The following is a 23,392-nucleotide window of genomic DNA, read 5'->3' on the forward strand; positions in this document are numbered from 1 at the left end:
ATATATATATATATATACACACACACACGCACACACACACACACACACACACACACTTACACACACTTTTAAACCGTAATGTATCTTGCATAAAGAGTTTAATCTCTGTCATCTCTCCACAGCTCTCTCTTTTGGCAGAGGTGGGGTTTGGTGGCTGTCTTCTCTATGTGGATCCCTGTGATGCCCCATTTGGAAATAAGACCTTTGGGGTGACCCTGAACCCAGGTGGGAACCCGTTTTCTCAAGACGATGCCAGAAGTGGTAAGTATCTTCAACAGACACTAACACCATGACACTGTAACCTTCTTAAGGTTTGATTTTATTGTTTACATTTTATACTCTCATCAAAACGTCCTTCAAGTGGAGAGAAAGACACCTTGGTATTGGATAATTTTGCTTGACAGTGAGATTGTAAACTCATTTCCTGATAGATAAAGTTTAGCTTTCCTGCAATGACTTGATGAATATGAATTTAATAATAATAATAATAATAATAATAATAATAATAATAATAATAATAATAATAATAATGTATATTAACCTAAAAATAACCTAAAAATATATCTTTAGTGTTTAAGTGGTCAGACTTTACTTTCGAGGCAAACACTTTTAATCATGCTGATAATTTTCACAACAAAAAAGAAATCACATTAGGCAACAGCTAGTGATAGAAAGATGATTACTGCTTTTGGACATCTACCTCTTCGCTAATTAAATTTTCCATTTCAGACTTTTATTTTTAATAATGAAAAAAACAGGTACTGTGGTACTGAAAGCGAATGACCTACAATTTAAAAATGTTTAATGTTTTGGTGTATTTAAATATCTACTGTTGACTGTAGCATTGTGCAAATAAAAAATCTATAGTGTGTGCTGTCCATGGTGCTGAAAGTCAGCTATGCATGTGCAGCTGTCCATGGTACTGAAAACGAATGACTTACAGTTTAAAAACGTTTATTTATGTATTTGGTATTTACATGTATTTTAAATTTATATCTACTGTGTGACTGTAGCATTGTGCAACTGTATATAAAAAAACCTATAGTGTGTGCTGTCCATGGTGCTGAAAGTCAGCTGTATGTGTGCAACTGTCCGTGGTTCTGAAATCGGATATGCTATATCAGGGGGTTTCAAACTTGTGCTGGAGGTCCTCAAGTACAGCACGTCACAAGGAAATCTCAATTTGAAGGATCCTTAGAAATGCAGTTTTCATTTCACACACTTTATTTGGCCTGTTTTGGCCACATACGTTTGTCATTGCCTGCATTTGTCGTATAGTTTAAAGAAATGTAATGTTCTGCTTTAAGCATCTATTGATGACTATAGCAAGTCTAAAACATATATGGTGTGCTGTCCATGATTCTGAAAGTCATCTGTGTATGTGCAGCACTGCTATTGTCCTAGGTGCTGAAAATAAAAAGAATGTATTTAAGAGTGCTGCCCATGACAGAAGACCTCAGTGCAGCCCTGGCTGACACTGGCTCTCTGCGGTGCAGGATCACTGGGACGTGTCATTACTGGAGTGATAGCGTGGGCTTACAGCAGGCCGCGGAGTCAGGGCACAACGGGGCCTGCAAACAGATGTCTTAGCAGATGTTTTGTGCCTGTTTTCTCTTCAGCAAAGCCCTTTGTCAGAGTGATCCACAGGAAATGAGTACAATGTGAGATTATCCAGTGGGACTATTGTCCTTGTGACTGTTTTGTTTGTTAGAAACAGAATATATGCAATGTACTGTACACTGGTGAACCAATACACTGAACAGCAGAGGTCAGACTCTATTTGTTTTTATGCAGTCTTCATGATCCATACTATGTTCACATTTTGCTTAGCCCTTTTGTAATTTTGTGTCTGTTTGTGAGCTTATTGTATGACTTGCTGCAGATTTTATGATCATTAGCTGTAGATGTCAGTCTATGACTTTGTTTAATTAAAAACAACATAGAGAATATAGATGTTGACCAAATATTTGCTCTGAAATATTATTTTCTTGGTTTTTCCAAGAAAAATGCTTTATTTAGGCTTAAATATCAGCTATACAGTAATAGTTGTGTTGTTTCCAATTTAATTTAATCTCTTTGTTGTACTGACATACTATGTCAGACATTTTGATTAATAGACACTAAAAACAGACACCTATGCTTAGTAGTCCCCTGATAGACAAAACTTGTTTTTTTCATTTTCCCCACTGAGATGAATATTTACAATGGAAAAAGAATGACATGCTCATTGCACAACATTTTTCAATACACCTCCACTAATATAAACTTCATTTACACTCCCCCTTTCTGATCATTCTCATTGCACAACACATATCAACTCACCTGAACATACCAATTTAAGTAAAAATTAAGATCAAAGCACAACTTAAGCTCATTGCACAACATTTGTAATGTGCTATAAGTACTGTAATACAAAAATCTGGATTACAGTGAGACACTCCGAATGGAAGTGAACAGGGCCAATCATTGAAACCATGAAAAAAAAAAAAAAAAAAAAAAAGAAAAAAAAAAACACCTTGACCCACCCCTTTAAAGGAAACAAATGACAAAGGAAACTGTACCAATCAACATTATGCCATAAACTCTGTCAAATAAGCTTTCCTTGAATTGAACCCATTGTTTATTTAAGCTAGTGTGCATGGTGCATGTGGTGTCATTATTTTGCAGCTTGAGACAAATTCCATGGCTTCACCAATGTCCAGAACCCTCCCACAAGATCCTCCACGCTGCTGTACACTCTTAGACAAAAAGCCACAAAGCTGTCACTGGGGTGGTACCCTAAGGTATGAAAGCTCAAATCTCTGTACCCCTAAATGGTACATATAGGTACCTTAAAGTAAACCTATTAGTACATATTAGTACTGATATTGAAAGGGTTCCGTCCCAGTGACAGATTTCTATCTTTTTTTTTCTGATAATGTATAGCCTACTCATTGCATTTGTGATTCTGGGCCCAATGAATTGTGGTGATGGCCTTGGTCATAGAATCTGACAAGCAACAATTGTAAAGGACAGAAAACTGTGTGCACCTGCCTTTAGACGTCAGGATATATTCCAAGATCTTGTTTACTTATGACTTGTGAATGAAACAAAACACTGCATAACATGATGCCTTTAAGACACACATGGAAACATTTGTCTCTAATACCAAAAGAGAAGGCCAAGCACATTGATTCAATCAGAGGAAATGCTTTGTGTAGCTGAATTGCGGCCTCTGGAGAACAAGTGTTGTGCGGTTTTATTGAGCCATGACTCTATCTTATTCATTTTGCTTATTTTGGATAAATTCTCCCATCCTTCTGGTTGGGAAATGAGTGAGTAAGCTGCTGGAGGACATAAATGGAGTGCTGGCGTAGAAAAGCATTGCTTTCTTTATTAGACTTCTGCTCTGCTGTCTCATTGCTTTTTCCTTTTTTGATTACATAATTTTGTTAACCTTTAAAGTTGGGCACATATCTGAGGGAGAGATATGTGACATTAGTGGGGAACTTCAAATAAATTTTACATGTTAATTTCAAGTTGCTGACTGGTGGTTTTATTCACATGGAACAAATTGTATCCCATGGGTTATTTTGAAACCTTGTTGAAGTGAAAAGAAGCCTTTGAATAGAAATGTAGTCATTTGCATATTTATTTAAATACACCACAGCTATGGGACCCAAGTAGGAGTCTTTAATGAACAAATGCTAACCACTGCTTTTAGGAAGAGCAACGCCCTCTGTGCAATGTCACTCCAAACCATCACAATGTGTCCAGTCTCTCCACTCGGTATGACTTTCCTGTGTATTTCCCACTGCTTCTATTAATGCAGGAGTCTCACCTACAGGGGTGGCCAGCCAAATTTCAGGGGGGTAAAATAAATAAATAAATACATAAATAATAATAAAAAAAAAAAAATTATTGTGATGTAAACAATAAAACCTGTCCTACTCAGATAGCAGGTGATCTGTTTGAAGAGAAACTGACAAGGTTACTTGGAGAGACAACATAAAATACTGGGATTGTCTATTTGTGCCCTGGATGAATCTGTGTTTTTGAACCATTCGGTTTGATTGAAAGATTCATGATTCACTCATAAAGACAGTCACTTCTTGCCACTTACTGGTGTAATAATGTAATCCTCAGAAAAAGAATCACTAAAAATCCTCACCACTAATACACAGACTGACAGTCTGAGTGGAGCATATTAGAATTTAGAGCTCTGAATTTTATTATTGCCTTTTTGAACTATGCTAAATTTTCAGATTTTAAATATTTTATTTAAAGAAATTAACATTTTTATTCAGCAAACAATGCATTAAATTGATTTAAAGCATGAATACATGTATTATGTTCCAAAAGATTTTATTGCAAATAAATGCTTTTTTTTTTCTATTCATCAGATAAACCTTAAAAAAAATAATAATTCAGCTTTGCCAACACAGACTATTACAATTTTATTAAAATGAATTCAAAGGTTTCTTTTGAAAACATAAATAAATAAATAAATAAATAAATAAATAAATAAATAAATGTTACAGAACCCAAAATTTACATTTTTAAATGTTACTTACCATACATATTTAGGCAGATTTACATCTGGTTATGTGTTTTACTGTATATTAAATATAAATAATATATAAATAATAATAATAATAATAATAATAAAAAAATATATAAATAATAATAATAATAATAATAATAATAAAATGTTTTGACCAGTGGTTTAGCTTGCTAACATGAACAGTCACAAAGCTTTGTACGGAAGAGTCATAGCTGAGTTTGTGCCATGAAAATGTAGCTGATTTGTTTGGAATTTTTATGCTATTTGTTGACATAATTAGATTTATTTATTCACTAAAGTGACAGTCTGCAACTTCTTGTTACAGTTGCCAGTCCTTAACGTAACTCGTACTGCTTTTTATCATTTCCATCCATTAGTACACTCATATTAGGTTCTTTTTTTTTTTTTTTGCAAAAAAAGACAGCATCACAACAGAATGAGAATAAAGTGCTGCAGAGTATGATTATATTTCAAGAACTTTTTGCATCGTAATTATACTTTAAGTCGTGGTTCGTTTACTTGATGAGTAGCTTGATTACTTAGGCTCTAGATGCTTTTTAAAGTTCATTAAAGGAATGCTTTACCGCAATGCCGCCCCTTCCCACTTCTCAGAGCTGATCCTCATGTGTTCTCTTTACTATCTGCCCTTAAACCAGTAAGCATTTGAAATGCACTCAGTCTGAAAATTATCTTTTCTACCATCGCTATCATTTGATTGGTATTCCAGCTTATAGACATGCAAATAAAACAGAGGGTGCATTGCACTCCACACATAAATGTGGCACTTGGTCAATAACATTATGGAAATGTTGCTTCTTCTTCTTCAGCTCTTTGTGTGAGCGTGATAGTGCCGTTGTCAAAGTGCACAAGTGCCTTGAGTTGAGGAAATTACTCTGCTGTCTACATTTTCTCAATAGCGGCACTTCTGTCCATTTGGCATGATTAATATGTCAGCATTATTATTAACAACCACTCCTCCCCCCATCATCGATGAAAAAAATCATTAATTATTCTTTTTATTAAATAAATATTTCACTCTTGTGAAATGTGAAAGTGGTGAAAATTTCAATGTATCATGAGACATTTTTTTTTATTTTTTATTTTTATAGGATTTCTGCTGAAATAAAAGACTGTCGCTTACAGCATTTGGGAACATGAGAATGACATTTTGGAAGTTTAGATGTTTTTTTTTTTTTTTTTTGATGGAGGATGGGCGGCAACAATCAATGCAATAAATAAAGCTTCCTGTCATCTCTTTCAGAAGGTCAGCGCGGCCCCCTGCCTGGGCCGGCTAGGACCATCTAGGACCATCTTATCTCATCTGCAGAGGGTGGGCGGGCTGCTTAGTTTGTCCTGTTGCTCGGACCCCCACTGTGCCAGAAATGTGGCCCCTGTCAGATGGCTGTAGTTTTGCCTTTATTGCATCAAGAAAGGAACGTGATGAAATACAAAGAGCTGTGTTTAACACACACCCAGGGCTTTAAATGAAGCCAGATCATCTAATGCTGCAGATATGCTGTAGGAGTACACAATACATTTTGGTAAAGAGAACCCTTTTACTAGGTTAAAAACACAATTTCACTAAAAACTGGTTATAAGCATAATTTAACCATGCTTAAAAAAATACTACGTTGTTACAGTATTTATACATGTGGTCAGAGAGACCTCAAGTATAAAACATGAGAGCCAGCAATATTTGCAGTACAGATTAAAGTATAAACTAGATTAGTACACAAGCTAGAGCAGTGAAAGGAGTGAGGAGGATGAGAGAACATTATTGTGTTCTTTCTTCGTTCCTTCTTTCTTTCCTTCCTTCCTTCCTTCCTTCCTTCCATGATTTCTTTCTTGTTTTTTGTGTTTTATTTCTTGTATTTATTTGTTTGTTCATGTTGTCATAGTAAATGCCTTTATTACTGTAAATGCCTATGGGTTTGGATTAGTTAAGAGTTTGTGAAAGCGATGAGAGGAATAATAAAAAAAGATTTTAAAAAGACTAATTTTGAAATTCGAATTATTATTAGTAAATATGCAGCATTTTAGTTTAAAAGAGCACTTAGTAATGATAATTTCTATAGTCTAATTTCTAATTTCTAAATGAGATCTATAATCTCATTTTATAAATAAATTTGCCTCTGGCTAATCAGAGTACAGATATATATCAATGGTCTGAAAGACTGATGAACACTGCTTTAGTGTTATAAATCTGTGAGAAAAACTTTCTTGTTTCTCTTGAAAGACCCTCTTGTTTCGCTGCTTTAGTGTGCTACAAAAGTCGGCCTAGTATTTATAGAAGCACCTAGTCCTAATGTTATTTACTTTTTGTCCAGTGCTGCTGCTGCTGTCGAGCCGCCCCTCTTTCATGAACCTCCCCTGAAGGGCCCGGCCCGTGCCATATATCCTGAGAGACTTGGCCACAGTTTAGCCTCTGCAAATAGGGAATAATTTTACCAGACAAGAATTTAAAGTTGTTCCTCTCTTCAAGCCCTCTGGATCTGAATCCATTCCTCTCTTAGCATGCTGAGTGTGTGGCGATTATTGTTTTAGCCAGAGGCAGAATTTACACATACCTCCACCTCACAAATGGGCAGTAATGAAGAAGCCAGTGTGCTCGCTCTGAGCAGGAATGTGTGTGTGTGTGTGTTTGCATGAAGGAGAAGGAGAGAGTGTATTTTAATAACATTTGGTGTGAGATTTACCTTCTGCTCTAATGCCCTGTGGCCAAAAAACATTTTTTATATATTAACATACTTATTATGCATATATATTTTTTTTTTTAAATCATATCTATAGCAAACAATGTGGACATGATTTTAGCTAGGTTATATACACTACCATTCAAAAGTCTGAGGCCATTAAGATATGCATGTATATACAGTGCCGCCCACTAATATTGGCACCCTTGGTAAATATGAGCAAAGGCAGCTGTGAAAATATATCTGCATCATTTATCTTTTTGATCTTTCATCAAAATTGTAAACTTCCATTGAAGTAAAACAATTGAAAGTTGGGGGAAACTCACATTATGAAATAAATGTTTTTTCTCCAATGCATGTTGGCTACCATTATTGGCACCCCTAGAAATTCTTATGAGTAATATATATATTCCTATTCATATTTACATTTTTTTTTTAGCACACCAGGGTTATTATGAACATGAAATTGTCCAGCCATGACTTCCTGTTCCACAGAATTATAAATATAAGGAACACAAAGGCCAGATTCCTTTAATCATACATCACATGGAATAAAACCAAAGAATATAATTCTGATCTACAGAACAAGATTGTTGAGCTCCACAAATGAAGTGTAAGAATGTAAGAAAATAGCTAAAGCATTGAAAATCCTCATTTCCACCATCAGGACAATAATTAAGAAGTTCCAATCAACTAAAGATGTTACAAATCTGCCTGGAAGAGGACGTGTGTCTATATTATCCTAATGCACGCTGAGGAGGAGAATTTGAGTGGCCAAAGACTCTCCAAGGATCACAGCTGGAGAATTGCAGAGAGTAGTTGAATCTTGGGGTCAGAAACCTAATAATATATATATCAAACAGCCCCTACATCACCACGTTGTTCAAATGAATTTCAAGAAAAACACTTTTGGCTTATCCAAAAACAAACACTAGCATATCCAGTTGTCAGACATGACTGGAACCTCAAATGGGACTGGCTTCTATGGTCGGATGAAACATAAAAAAGAGCTTTTTGGCAGCAAACCCACCAAATTGGGCCCACGGTTAAATATATTGCTTTAATGTTGTGGGCCTGTCCTTCTGCTGGAGGTCCTGGACATCTTGTTCAGATACATGGCATCATGGATTCTATCAAATACCAACAGATAAAAAATCTAAACCTGACTGCCTCTGTTAGAAATCTTATAATGGACCATGTTTGGATCTTCCATCAAGACAATGATCTAAAACAAACATCAAAAATGTGTCACTGAACACAAAATGAAGCTTCTGACATGGCCATCCCAGTCCTCTGACCTGAACCCTGTAGAATATGAGTGGGGGGAACTGAAGAGAAGAAACAACATGGAGCTGGTATTCTGAAGGATCTGGAGAAATACTGGATGAAGGAATGGTCTCTGATCTCTTGTTAAGTGTTCTCAGAAAAAAAAAAAAAAAAAAAAAAAACTCAGAACTGTTATCTTGGGGAAAGGACGTTACAATAATTGGGTGCCAATAACTGTGGCTAATGTGAACTAGAGAAAAAAACATTTATTTCATAATGTGAGTTTCCATCATTTTACTTCAGTGAATAATTAGAATTTTGTTTTTGTTTTTTTAATGAAGAATCAAAAGGATAAACAATGCAGATTCATTTTTACAGCCACATTTGTTCATATTTATCAAGGGTGCCAATATTAGTGGGCGGCACTGTATATAAATGAATGTTTTTATTCAGCAAGGATGCATTATATTAAATTGCATTAAATTGACAATAAAAAAAGGATGCATTAAATTGACTTTTACATAGTTAGAAAATATTTCTATTTTAAATAGCAAGTACAGGAACTTGCTACTGCCAATACATATACAGATACAGTGCTGTGAGTATTTAAGACATACTGCTGCTGCACATATATAATAACCCATAGCAGATCTATACAGGTGGAGCTGGGGAGGTAGAGGGTTCCAGATGAACTCTAAAAGTGCACTGTGAACTGCTCTACAGTGAATGCTTATAATTTCAAAAGTTGCTTTTCAATGTAACAAACTTAATTTTTTACTTTTCTTCTGTTGCTTGAAAATAAGTGGAATTGTGTGACATTTAGGGCATTGTCATTGATCTGTGTGTTGTGTAAGGCTCCTGCAGGTGAGAACACAAAGAGAGAAGCTATTAGGCTCTCATTAAATCCTAATCATCATTAAATGAGAATTCTCCATCCCCCAGGTCTGCTGATACTCCAACAAATAATCATAAAAACATAATAAAGGTCAATTAAGAATGTCATTAGAAAAAAAAAAAAAAAAACAGATACGACAGTGAGGAGCCCTCATCCATTTTGTGGCCCACACATCTGTGGTGGGTTACTGTTGAGATCTTGTGTCATTTTCATCTGCTATGATGCCATCTGGGAATTTTTCTTCTGATACAGAGTAATGGAGCTATTCACATTCACTCAAAACAACATATAAAACAAAATATACACTTTTTTTCATAACAACAATAGTGATATTTTAAAACAATAAAAATATCAAAAGTGATATCAAAAAAAAAAAAAAAAATAATAATAATACAATAATAATAATACACACACATTCATCAAACAAATGAAACTTGGTTTCAGCCACAGAAGTTTTGTGTTTTCTTTTTTTCTTTTTGCTTTTTTTCAAACACTGCATTATTTCAAAATGTATTATTGTGTCAGATTGACTGTTTTCTTTGGGAATGTGATGAGCAGGTCCAGGGAGATAGAACCAATATCACCTCATAACAAGTTTTTTTCAGTGAAGAATATTGTAGTATTTGCTGGTTCCAACTTTATTTATCAGCTGTGGTACTGAATATCAAGGACTGTTTTGAGTTGCATAAATCCAAACGTCACTCACAAACCCATGTGCACAGCAAACATGCAAATAACATAAGGTTGTCTTTGACACTTAAACTGCCATCTGTGAGAAATGAAAATGAGCACTGATGTTAAGAGTTAAGGTATCCCACGTAAGACCAAAAATATTTATGTTAGGGACCACATCATTTCACTGAAAAACAAAGACAACAAAAACTTATTGCCCTAAAATGATTGCTTATCTTTCAGTATTTTATTTTCTTTTATTTTCTTTTATTTTCTTTTATTTTCTTTTATTTTATAGAAATGATACTCGATTACAAAATAATAAATGTATGATCCGAATGTAGGATTTTAACTTGATTTGTATCTTCCATTTAATTGAATTAGGGAAAAGAAAGAAAAAAAAAATAATTAAAAATGAATGCCCTTACATGACTGTTTTGTTTTGCTTTCTTTTGTCTTGTCCCAGAAGACTGTCATTGAATTGGTAATTGATTACAAAAAGATAAATTAATTTGTGGGATTCAGGGCCAATTTGTATTTTCTATTTTACTGATGATTTTATTATTATTATTTTTAATACATATATTCATTTAGTGGACTTTTTTTTATACAAAACAACTTACAAATGATGAATATGGCAACTGATTCATCATAAAGAAGCAAATAAACACAAGAAGTGCTCACAATACAAAGTTTCAGAAATCAGTAAGTTAGGGATTAAGGAAAAGTGAAAGCATAGAAAGCTTTTTGTTGTTGTTGTTGTTGTTGTTGTTTTAAAATTTTAATTCAGTTTTTTGTCTCTTGAATATTGTCAGGGATTCAACAATCTGAATGATTATTTACCAACCTCAGGCTTCTAAATGGGATGTAGACTCGTAAGAGCGAATGAAAATAGAAGGGTGTGGAACCCATGGCTGATCTGTAACTGAGCATCAGTGTCTTGAACTTGATGTGAGCTACAACTGGTAGCCAGCAGTGTTGGGTATAGTTACTTTGGAAAGTAGTTAGTTAGGTTACAACGTTACCATCAATTAAAAGTAATCAGTTATGATACAGCGTTACAACGCGTTAGAGTACTCATGCGGCATCCGACTCATGCGTTACCAAAAAATTTAAAAGCCGTTTGCAGTGGGTGGCTCACACATGACAGAACAGCCCCCGGCCCCCTTTAAATGCACCTAGAAGTCGTGACGCCCGACCATGAATAAAGTCAGTCATCCGATCCGACTAAATTAACACTGCAGGATAACAATAACAGGAAAGACAGTCAGCAATAGGCTATTCCACATGGCGTTTTATTTATTTATTATCACAGAACATATTATTAATCAAAAGTTGCACCTACCCAGCCTGGGTAGCCTACATAACCGGCCACAAGTTTGTGAACCTCACTGATGGGGACTGTTTTAGCGGAGTTAAACGCTGTTGCTTTGGAGCTGGTGCACCACCGTCGTCCTCCTCAGCAGGCTTTGCTACCAGAGTGCTAGATTGGTGTTTGGATGCGAGATGTTTTTTTAAATTTGAGGTAGAATTTTTGGCGGTCGACAGAAAGCTTTTTCACCAACGCAGAGTGTGCATTTTACCGTTATGTTCTTTTCTTTTTCGTTGACAAATTGAAAGTAATATGCGTACTTCCATAAACCAAACGCAGTCCTCTCTGCCATCTTGCCGGGAGTTCGAAAAAAAAAAAACACACACACACAGGGTCAGGCGCAGGGCACAGACGTATCACAGCCATTGACTTTACGATCACAGAGCTTCAGCTCCGCTGATACATCCGCAGGTGGCACAGTAGACCTAGGCCTACTGTCTGACAAAAAGCAGGCTTCAGTCGGGATTTTCCTTTCCTTAAAATAACGGATTACTTTTTTTAAAAAATAACGAAGTTACTGATTACTTACGCACGAAACTAACGCGTTAAGTTACACATTTCAGGAAAAAAGTAATTAGAGTACTCTAACGCGTTACTTTGTAACGCGTTACCCACAACACTGGTAGCCAGTACAGGGATATAAAGAGAGGTGCAACGTGTGTTTCATTTTGGGTTTTATTGAATTAGAAAAATAATAATAATAATAATAAATAATAATAATAATCACTTATTTATATATTACAAATATTGCCATAACATTACTATTTATCTCTCTCTCTCTCTTTTTTTTTTTCTTTTTTTTTTTAAAAATCCTGAGCCCTGTCTAGGGCTAAATAATTCTTTATGTTCATTTAAATGCAGTATACTTTACTTTTCTTTGATCATTGTTAGGTCAGCGGCACTTCTGTTCATTTTTGCATGGTTGTGAAAGGAGGGTGTAGACACAGTGGTGTGTGTCATATGCCTAATGAGATGGTAGTGTCTGGCACACATCTCACACACACACTCTTCCTTTTTCTATTTTTCACTTTCTCAAGGACAGTTTTTACTATGTGTTGAATTGAGAAGTACTGACTGTTCTTAGAAACAGAATAAATTACACTGACAAGAATCTGCATCTGTACATCTTGTCCCTTTCAGTAGCTGTATTGCCCAAATCTACTGAGCTACTTTGTTGCTTAATGCCTGCATGTAGGGAACTAATTCTATGGCAGCATCTTCCTAACCACATGAAGTGGAAGACATTTGATTCACAACTGAGCTTTATAGAATTACACAACACACTCAAAAATACACAACACACTCAAAATAGGTTAATTATGGTTTGACTTCTTATCAGTACTTTCAGTAGTTTGAATAAGCTGAAGTATATTTATAGTTAACATTTCTCTATCTTTTTCCACCTCTTTGGAATTATTATTTATTTATTTATTTTACTGAACTCATCACAATGCAGTTTCTACATGTGATTTTGATCCTTTACAGATGACTCTGCTTCATAACTCTGTCCTTTGCCCTTTTTTATTATTTAACCAGTCACCCATTCTCAGATCAGCAACTTGAATTCAAAACTACTGAACAGTGATACATGCATTATTTCTCTTTTCTGCCTCTTTTTAAGATGGATTGACTCCCCTGAGGAGAAGAGAGTGAGATTCCATTGGTTTTTATTAAAAGAGTCAAAGACAGTCAAATATGACACACATCTGTCATATAAACTACTGCTGAGAAGTGAGGGGTTGTTAAGATGTTGTAATGTTTTTAAAAGAAATATCTTATGTACACCAAGGCTGCATTTATTTGTTAATAAAAACGGTAAATACTGCAATATTATGTGAAATATTATGATAATTTAAAAATAACTGTTTACAATTTCAGTACATTTTAAAATGTCTTCAACATCATGTTTGACTAACATACTGACTTTTTTAATTATGCAGCAATTTTTGTAATATAGTCAAACATTATTGATTATGCCACAAGTAGCTCAAGCTTCTTTCATTATCATAAAATATATTTTAATCTTCTCGTAAAGAAAATATATTCAAGGCTAAAGCAAAAAGAGGATGAAGATTAATTAAGAAAAAGTATCTCCATCATTAAACCATACTTAATGTGTCAATCAGTTTCCAGGAAAGCATTATACATTTATAAATATATTTTATTTTATTTTATTTTATTTTATTTTATTTTATTTTTTTTATTTTTTTTAAGTGTCAAGTTGCTGTAGTCACTGCAAGAAGCTGTTTAGAACCTTGAACAACAAATTTATGGTTGTTGGTTACCTCAGGTTTAGCACATGAAAGACTTGAAAGGATGTATGCAAGTCTGTACAATCACTTGAACTCAAGAGAGATGAGTGAAATCTCTGCATGAAAACTGCTGCCATTGTTCTTATGGAAATGAATGACCTGCTTTTTTGAAATTCATTTTGCATGTAAATCCGTGTCTCCATGTCATATCTTAAAAAAAAAAAAAAATCAATTAAATTGCTTTAAATGCTTTAAATGACTCACAGAACAAACAGAAAGTCTGTAATATAAACAAAATATTGCGGGACTGCATATATATCTGCTACATAATTTTTCTTTTAAAAAATCTTAGTAAACAGCCACATAGCGGAATTAGCTTTTCTTGCAACTTTTTTTTTGCCTATAGTAAATAAATGTGCATGCACTGTGTACTGCATACTGCACTTCTATCAAGTGTAGTTCCAATAGTATGTTAATATGATATTTTGAAGTTCTTACTCTTCACCCTTCGGGATGAAAGCCACCCCTGTTGTTTATCGACATGAGCTTGTCATTCTCACAGATTTGATTTGTAACACATCAGGACTGAATGAGTAAGTTTGTATGTGAACTATTGAAGTGTTTGTAATCTGAACACTGCACATATGGCCCACCGCAGGCATGTAATATATATCTCATGAGCTTCTCTGTGTGGAGGGAATGAGTCTAAGCCCTGTGGGTAATCGTACTTCAGCAAATAACTCTTCCTGGGAGGCTTGTTTGCTCAAAAAAATTTATGTTCCTGCAGTTATTTTGGATCATCTTTAGGGGTTTTTTTTTTTTTTTTTTTCTGAAAGTGCTGGTTTTTGTAATGTATAGTGAAGTATAGCACTACCTTGACTTCTACTTTCATCATAATGCTATTAGTTAATCTTTGTCTAAATTAATGTTGCTTACCTAAATACAAATCAAACATACCGAAATCACATGCACACAGCCCGCTGCATCAGCAGGGAGGCATATATCACAACACCCCTCACATATAAAATACACTTTATATAAAAATCTGTAATAAACAACAAAGTTCACATGGAGCTCAGGTGAGTAATCCCGTGTGGAATAAAGGAGCTTCGTTTGTGCTGACTGAAATGAAGCAGTGACATTGCTTGAAAGATAAAGTAAAGTACAGTACATCATGTCAAAATTTTGGAAAGGCACAGTAAGTCACTGTGCATGTGTATTTTAGAGTTTTATATCATCAGGGAAAATAAATATCTAACTTTTTCTCTCTCTCTCTTTCTTTTCAAAGAGCCCTGCACTTTACAGTTAGTGGATGCTGAAATGTTATGTACTAATAGTATTAAAGGAATAGGTCACCCACAAAGACTATGCAAGATGTAGATTAGTTTGCTTCTTCATTGGAACAGATTTGGAGAAATTTAGCATTATAGCAGTGGATGTGTCTGAATGAGAGTTCAAACAGCTGATGATAAAACTTCATTGTAATCCACAAGTAATCTACATGATTGTAGTCCATCATTTAACATTTCGTGAAGTCAAAAAAGTTGTGTGTTAGTAAGTAATAAATCCATCATTAAGGCGTTTTAAATTTGGCCAAAATACCATGATCCATAATAGCCATAAAAGTCCATAACCCGTAATAACGCTTCCACCAGTTAAAAAGACCATCCCCTGTTGTCCTCTCACATCAAAATCCATTGATCAAATATCATTTTTATCTGGAAATCCATTGATATTGGTTTATAATGTACTGTTGTGGACTTGGCAGCTGACTTTTTGACTTTATGCAAACTAGTGCTTTTTTCTTATAAGACTAATTTTTGTGCATATTTCTCTCCAGATTCAGACATGATGACTTTTTTTCACTGGTGAAAGCATTAATATGGAAAGAAGACTCATTTGAAATGAAAAACATATTAATGATGGATTTATTACAAACACACAGTGTTAACTGATGGACTGGAATCATATGGATTACTTGTGAATTATTGTTATGTTTGGACTCTCATTTTGACGGCACCCATTCACTGCAAAAAATCCAAGTGTTGTAATGTGTCTTTATCAGAATTATATTCATTCCAAACTAGAACGGAATAAAGTATGGAATAATTTGCAAATAATGAGGGACTCTGCTAGACACAGTAAAACAAAATAGGTATCACCACCACAGGAAGATGAAAAAGATACACAGCCCCTCAGAACTTCTGCACGCAGAAAACAATGGCATCTGTCCTCTGGAGATGTAGGGGAGATTGTGTGCATATTTCTCTGGCACCATGAACCATTCTTACTGAGAGGCTAGCATGTTAGCTGATGTGAAGTATTAAACGTTCCTCTCATGCACCCCAGTTGTATGGACTGTGCAGAACAGGCTGAACCAGTGAGGACACACTCTCTTTGAGTTCATCAAGGTCAGGGCTACTTTATTTCCAGCGCTGTAATATCTCCAGCTGGAGCAGGACCTAATGGGTTTTGAGGGCATCTCATACTTTTAAACTTGTTTTTGTTCATTTTTAGCTGTGCTGCAGATAGAGCTAACATGAAAGGATGAAAGCTATTGACCATAACCTTGTCTGTGATTTATTTATCTAGATGAATGAAAGTACTCTTTTAGGCTGGTTAAAAAAATAAAATAAAAATTAGGGGGTACATCAGTGAGTGCTCTATACATGTCCCTAAAGTATTGAACTGAAAATTTCTGAGTTTATGTCTCTCAAAACCTCAATTTTATTCAATTCACTCTACAGATGACATCGGGTTCAGGTGGGACTGGATATGTTCCACAGCAACATCAGCTCTGCACCTTTCAGATTTTCATTGAAACAGTCTTTTATGGTCATAAAACACTAAACTACATTTTCTGAGATTTTAATAGAGGTGGTTATGTTGCACATCATAAAAGACAGTATTGGCATCTGTTTATTTTAATTTTAGGAGAAAACTGCTTAATTTTGAGCTTTTTTCCCACGCTATTTTTACCTTCCGGGTTTAAAATGTACATCAGGGATCACCAACTGTTGGACTCCGGTCCGAATCCAACCAGCTTGATGCTTCCATCCGGAACCAAAACCTTTTGACATAGTTAAATAAATAAAAGCCAAACACTATTTTCTAATAAAATCTAATTTATATTATGCACATTAAGGTCAGCTCAGTAGAGCTGTTTGGGCCCTACAGCACCACAGGTTGCTACTACAGTTAACTGTTGCTATGTTCAGACATGTGGTTGTGCATGCAGTGAAGAGAACAGAGAGCGGCGCAGACAGATGAAACTTTTACTGAGTGACAAAACATTCTCACAAATTATGAAAGTTGACAGGCCCTTAAAAAGTCTTAAATTTAGTTGTATCAAATATAAGGCCATGAAAAGTATTAAATGGTACAAGAAAGTCTTGTGATTTTAGGAGGTCTTAAATTTGAAGAAGAAAAGACAAGAATTGTGATATATCGCTTAATGTGATGATTAAACTTAAAAAGGCTGATTTCAGTGAATACATATGAGTGCTGCGGTTTCGAAGTCACCTGCTGTGCTTATTTGTGTTCTGCTGTTACCAAGGATACCACTCTATTTCTGTTGTTCCGACAGCGCCTCCTGCTGGCAGATAATGAATTTGCATTTTCAATAAGCCCGTTGGCTGTTTTTGTTCAGACCAATGAACAATTTTTTTTTATGCAGCAAACATGCAGAGTTGTAAATGTGAACTAGTGGATCAACAAGAAGATAATGCACCATACAATCAAAACAATTAAGAAGTAAAATATATTTATATGCTCTTTTAATGAATATAATAATTGATTGATAATAGTTGTTTAAATTAATATAATAATACTTTTGACTTTTGGCTTTTGACTGAACTTTACAGCTCCTTGATATAAACCAATCAAACGGCTTATATAAACACTGCAAAATAAGCTTTATCTGCGTGTTCATGTATGTTTTGCAGAGTACAAACGTAAATGGCTGTGCATGTATTTGTGCTTTAAATTATAGCGGTCATGGGGTATATGTGTAATGTATGATGCGCTTACAAAACCATGTAGAAAAGGATGTTCATTTTGCTGTACATAATAGTGTATTGCTGTGTGCATTTGTGGGAAGCGTTGATGTTTTTTAACTCAATGGGAGTGAAATGAAACCGTCTGAATCCGAAGACGCTGTCATGTTGTCTGTGTTTTCTCTTCCCCCTCCACTCCACAGCACACCATGTCCACTTTAGTAGTATTTTTCAAAGCTCTGGTGAGAACTAACCAGTGCTGAAACAGGGGGTTATGTGATCGTTAAGCTCTATTTCAGTTTAATGGATGTGAATTGCATGTAAATTGAGGTAGAAAACAGGAGGAAGAATTGCAATTTGGTTTTGAATGTAAGAAGGAAGATTTTTTTTTTTTTTTAATTGTATATAATTGTAATATTGTTTTGTATATTAAACATTACATATGTTACATATTAACAATATGTGATACAACTAAATGCAACGTTTGTCAAGAGATGGACAAGTATTATATATATATATATATATATATAAAACTATACTATTTAATTGTTTTGATATTTTAACATATTAGACAGATTATTATTTTTATTAAAATAACCAGTTTTCTGGCTCAAAGTATTCCATACATTTGTCAGTTATGATGTTAAATTAAGCGTGCAACATGTCAACTTGCAACATGTCGGGAAACTTACAGCTCATATATTATCCTCTTATGCAGTTATAAACGCAGCACTGTGACTGAACCACTTCTACTTCTGCTGCACGAGATGAGAACACATTTTTATAATTTTCTGAGTCATAAAAAAGTCTGCTTTTGTGATATATTTCCTTCTGTCTTTACTGCAAGACGTTTGCTCTGTCTAGATGCGCTTAAATCTGCACTAACGATGCGTTCCTGTCACGTATCACATATGCACACACCAATAAGCCGAAAGAAAACATGTTATTGTGTTTACATGCCATGCGGAAATAGGTATAAGAAGTAAAATCTTCCTGTATCCCCCTATGACTAAGAAAATATGCAACTAGTTTTAAACTAAAATATTAAATGAATTTCAAGGGGACCTTCCTCTTCGTTCATTCCTGCATAACCACTGTAAAATAATTGTGGCCTGTGAATACATTTATCTGTGGAAGGTAATAGAGTATTGTGGAACAGAAAGGTCTACTGATTGTAGTTCCTGGTTGACTGTACCCCATCCCACCAGTGCAGAAACTCTGCTGGAAGCTCCTAAATAAATTTGCTCCTAAAGCAGGATTAGGCTCACCATTTCTCTGTTTTAATGAGGCTGAATCAATGGAGCGTTTCGTCCATACAAATCCCCATTGGCCTGCTAGAAACCATTCCTTCAAACTTAAAATCTCCAGGCCTATTAGTTTGCCGCTCATGAGCTGCAATCAGCGGTGAGGAAAGGCTTTGATACAGGGGGGGAAATATGTATTTGATCCGCTGCTGATTTGCTCACTTACAAAGAAATTAAGTCTCTGTAATTTTTATGGTAGGTTTATTTTAATGGATAGAGACAGAATACCAAAAAAAAAAAAAAAATCCAGAAATAAAAAACACATTATATAATGGTTAGAGATTGATTTGCATCTTGGTGAGTGAAATAAGTATTTGATCCCCTACCAACCAGCAAGAATTCTGGCTCCCACAGACTAGTTATGTGCCCATGTGGAACATAGATTAGCAAAACCACTTTAAGAAGTTACTCCTAATGTCAGCTCATTAGGTGTATAAGACACCTGTCCACACAATCTGTATCTTCCATTCCAACCTCTCCCACCACCCTTATCAAAACCAAAGAGCTGTCAAATGATGTCAGAAACAAGATTGTAGATCTGCAAAAGGCTGGAATGGGCTACAAGACCATCAGCAAGATGCTTGGTGAGAAGGAGACAACTGTTGGTGTAATTATTCGGAAATGGAAGAAATACAGTATAACCATCAATCGATCTGGAGCTCTGTGCAAGATCTTGCCTCATGGGGTAAGGATGATCATGAGAAAGGTGAGGGATGAGCCCCGAACTACACGGTAGGAGCTTGTTAATGATCTTAAGGCAGTTGGGACCACAGTCACCAAACAAAACATTGGTAACACACTACGCCGCAATGGACTGAAATCCTGCAGTGCCTGCAAGGTCCCCCTGCTCAAGAAGGCACATGTACAGGCCCATTTAAAGTTTGACAAAGAACCTCTTAATTATTCAGAGAAGGCTTGGGAGAAAGTGCTGTGGTCAGATGAGGCCAAACTATAACCCCAAGAACACCATCCCTACAGTCAAGCATGGAGGTGGAAACATTATGCTTTGGATCTGTTTTTCTGCTAAGGTTACAGGATGACTTCACTGCACTGAGGGGCAAATGGATGGGGCCACGTACTGTAAAATCTTGGATGAGAACCTCCTTCCCTCAGCCAGAACCCTGAAGATGGGTCATGGATGGGTCTTCCAGCATGACAATAACCCGAAACATACCACCAAGGCAACAAAGGAGTGGCTCAAGAAGAAGCACATTAAGGTCATGGAGTGGCCTAGCCAGTCTCCAGACCTCAATCCTATGGAAAATCTGGAGGGAGCTGAAAGTTTGAGTTGCCAAATGACAGCCAAAAAAGCTTAAAGATTTAGAGAGGATCTGTAAAGAGGAGTGGATCAAAATCCCTCGTGAGATGTGTGCAAACCTGGTGACCAACTACAAAAATTGTCTTACCTCTGTGCTTGCCAACAAGGGTTTCTGCACCAAGTACTAAATCATGTTTTGCTTGGGGATCAAATACTTATTTCATTCACTGAAATGCAAATCAATTTCTAACCTTTATACAATGTGTTTTTTTTTTTTTTTTTTTTTTTTTTGGATTTGTTGGATGGTATTCTGTCTCTATTCGTTAAAATAAACCTACCATAAAAAATTACAGACCCTTCATTTCTTTGTAAGTGGGCAAACTTACAAAATCAGCAGGGGATCAAATACATATTTTCCCCATTGTATCATTGTATGTCCCTGCCTGGCTGTGCAGGTTCCTTTCAGTGCTCCTTTCTCTTTTCTGTCAGATTTACAGCACATTACGAACATCTTCGACTGGCCACACTGCAACTATGTTTATGCAGCACGTAACAGACTAATGCCATTCATCTGCCCTCCTAGATGAAGATGTGTGAGAAGACTCAGTGGAGGTCTTAACCAATAGAAAAGCTCTTTGATTGGGTAATTGGTTTGCTCATGTGTGGCATTAAGAGCCCCATGACATGCTCTAAACGCTCACAAAGTCATGATCCATGCAAATGGCTTGCTGAGGGTGAAATTCTGAGGATGGAAGGATGTTATTAGTCTTTTCTTTTTGATTTAGCTGTGTAAAAGCCTTTCTAAAATAAGAATTACTGTTTTTTGTTTTGTTTTGTTATTTGTTTTGTTTTTTCACTGTTCTGTTCTGTTTCTGTTCACAGCTGGAAGAGACAGTCACCACAACTTGACATCATTGCTGGTTCAGCCCATCTCTGCCTCCTTAGCAAAAATTCTGCTCTCTGCCCCCGCCATGGGGCAGGGAAGACCTTGCATCCCTATGGCCATGCCCTCTGCCTCAGGTAAGCCCTGGGCCAGAAACAATGCCTGCTACACTTACTGTAACTGTCAAAAAACAACCCTCTTCAGTCTCGCACAATACCACTTCTTAGAGCCTTCAAATCACATAACATTATAGAGAGTTACTTTCTGGTATTAGAAACGCTTCATAATGAATGTCAAGTTGGCATGTGATTAATTTGTTGTAATTTTCTACAGCTGATTAAAGTAAAGTAATTATCATCATCATCATTATGCAATATGCATTATTTTCTTAGATAATATGTATATATTACTTAATATTGTATTTAATTACTTTCTTAAATATTAAATTATTATTTACTATATATAGTTTTTTATAGCATATAAAATAGTGTTGGCAAAAATAATGGTTTAATATTTTATTTTCTATCTTAACTTAAGATAGATAGATAGATAGATAGATAGATAGATAGATAGATAGATAGATATTTAGACAGAAAAAGAAAGAAAGAAGGAAAAAGAAAGAAAAAGAAAGAAAGAAAAATTAAAGATTAGTAAAAAGAAAGAAAGAAAGAAAGAAAGAAAGAAAGAAAACATGGTCTCCCAAAACAGACCTTTACTTATTGTACATTCCGAAATGGCATGAATCTAATGTATATGGCATACTGCCAAGTTAAAGCAATAGTTCAAATCTATATGACTGAATTTCTGCTTTTTTTTTTTTGTTGTTGTTGTTTTTGTTTGTTTGTTTTTCTCTCCATACAATAAAAAAGTAACTAGTTAAGTTAGTTTTTGGGTAAATTAACCCTTTAAGCATTGTTTAATGCTTTTATGAAGTGTTACCGACTTATATACCTTAGGTTCTCACCTTATGATCTTTAATGACAATCATATGATTGTCTTTTTTCATTATTTCAGAAACCGAATATACCACCATTCTGTTAGTGTCTCTCATGCTTTTTTTGATTTCTTCCTTGTGTGTTAATCCCTATGTCTCCAGTAAGCTCTGAAACACAATCTTTTGTGCCTGAGATATTCATTAGTCTCCTCAGTCTCATGCTTCTGCTGGGGATATCAAAAGCAGCTCTGAGCACATGACGTCAGTGTTCCACCTGCTGGCGGCAGATGGCTGCTTGCGAATCCAATGCTTGCTTGATTAACCAACCATTGTTCGATTTAAACTCCATAGTGCGATAAAATTTTTTGAAACCGTGGTAAATTACACAGGCTTTACACATCGTCTTAAAGTCGCCCTCGATATGGCCGCCCATATCCAAGGCCATTACACACATCAGTCAGCGGGTACCCAGGGGACCTAATTGAAACCATAAGAGTAAGGCTGGTCAGCCATCTTACAGCACTCTCTCATGTAGAGCTTTCAGGAAGGTCAAATGTAACGTTGAATGTGGTCACAGGAGCCGCAGTGGATGTGCTGCAGGCTAAATAAAAATGACAGATTGAGGAGATGACATGGATTGGAGCATAATTGGATTTAAGTGAACAAACCTCCAGGGAAAGGTCATTCACGTGGGATGATGCTTTTCATCGACCAACAAAGAATGTACAAATATACTTTTGCTCATTGACCTTCATCTGGGAGTAAGTCTTTGGCCCACTCAAATTGTCAAATTTTAAGTGAAAATGCCCACAGTTTTTTTATGCAACTTTGTTACACAACAGTTGTATAACTAACACGTTTTCTGCATCCTTGAGACAAGTGTGCATATGAACATCATACAAATGCATGTGCACATTGCATTGTTTTGTCCTAATATTTGAAAATACTTGTTTATGCCTGAATGCATTCACACTTAAGCCATTTTTAAACTGTATGAATGTCTTGCATTATGTGACAAAATATCAAAACAAGTGATGTTTTATAGAATGAACGTAAAATGATTCATGCAAAATAAATAAATAAATAAATAAATAAAAGTGAAACAACAGATATACTTTTCTAACTAACTATTTATACACTTCCTGGTAGTCAAAGTTGGAAGATGTTCATAGTTAATGTGTTTTAAGGCAAATTTGCCTTAATTATATTTATTAGTTTTATTACGTTAAATATTAGTCTTTAATCTCATCTATCTATCGATTAGTGCCTTGTCCAAATACCCGCACTTGCATTCTTTGCACTTGACCACTTGACCACTTATATGA

General features: G+C 35.4%; 1 protein-coding gene across 1 annotated transcript in view; it reads left to right on the top strand.

Annotated features, from left to right (window-relative positions):
* LOC109055094 (inactive N-acetylated-alpha-linked acidic dipeptidase-like protein 2) overlaps positions 1 to 23,392 on the top strand; it is a 261,704-nt gene that overhangs the window by 147,209 nt on the left and 91,103 nt on the right. The window contains exons 5-6 of the mRNA XM_042766172.1: positions 123 to 261; positions 21,133 to 21,270. Of these exons, the coding sequence (XP_042622106.1) occupies positions 123 to 261; positions 21,133 to 21,270 (277 nt within the window). The remainder of the gene's footprint in view (positions 1 to 122; positions 262 to 21,132; positions 21,271 to 23,392) is intronic.

Source organism: Cyprinus carpio, chromosome A11 (genome assembly GCF_018340385.1).
Source record: "Cyprinus carpio isolate SPL01 chromosome A11, ASM1834038v1, whole genome shotgun sequence".
Lineage (NCBI taxonomy): Eukaryota > Metazoa > Chordata > Actinopteri > Cypriniformes > Cyprinidae > Cyprinus > Cyprinus carpio.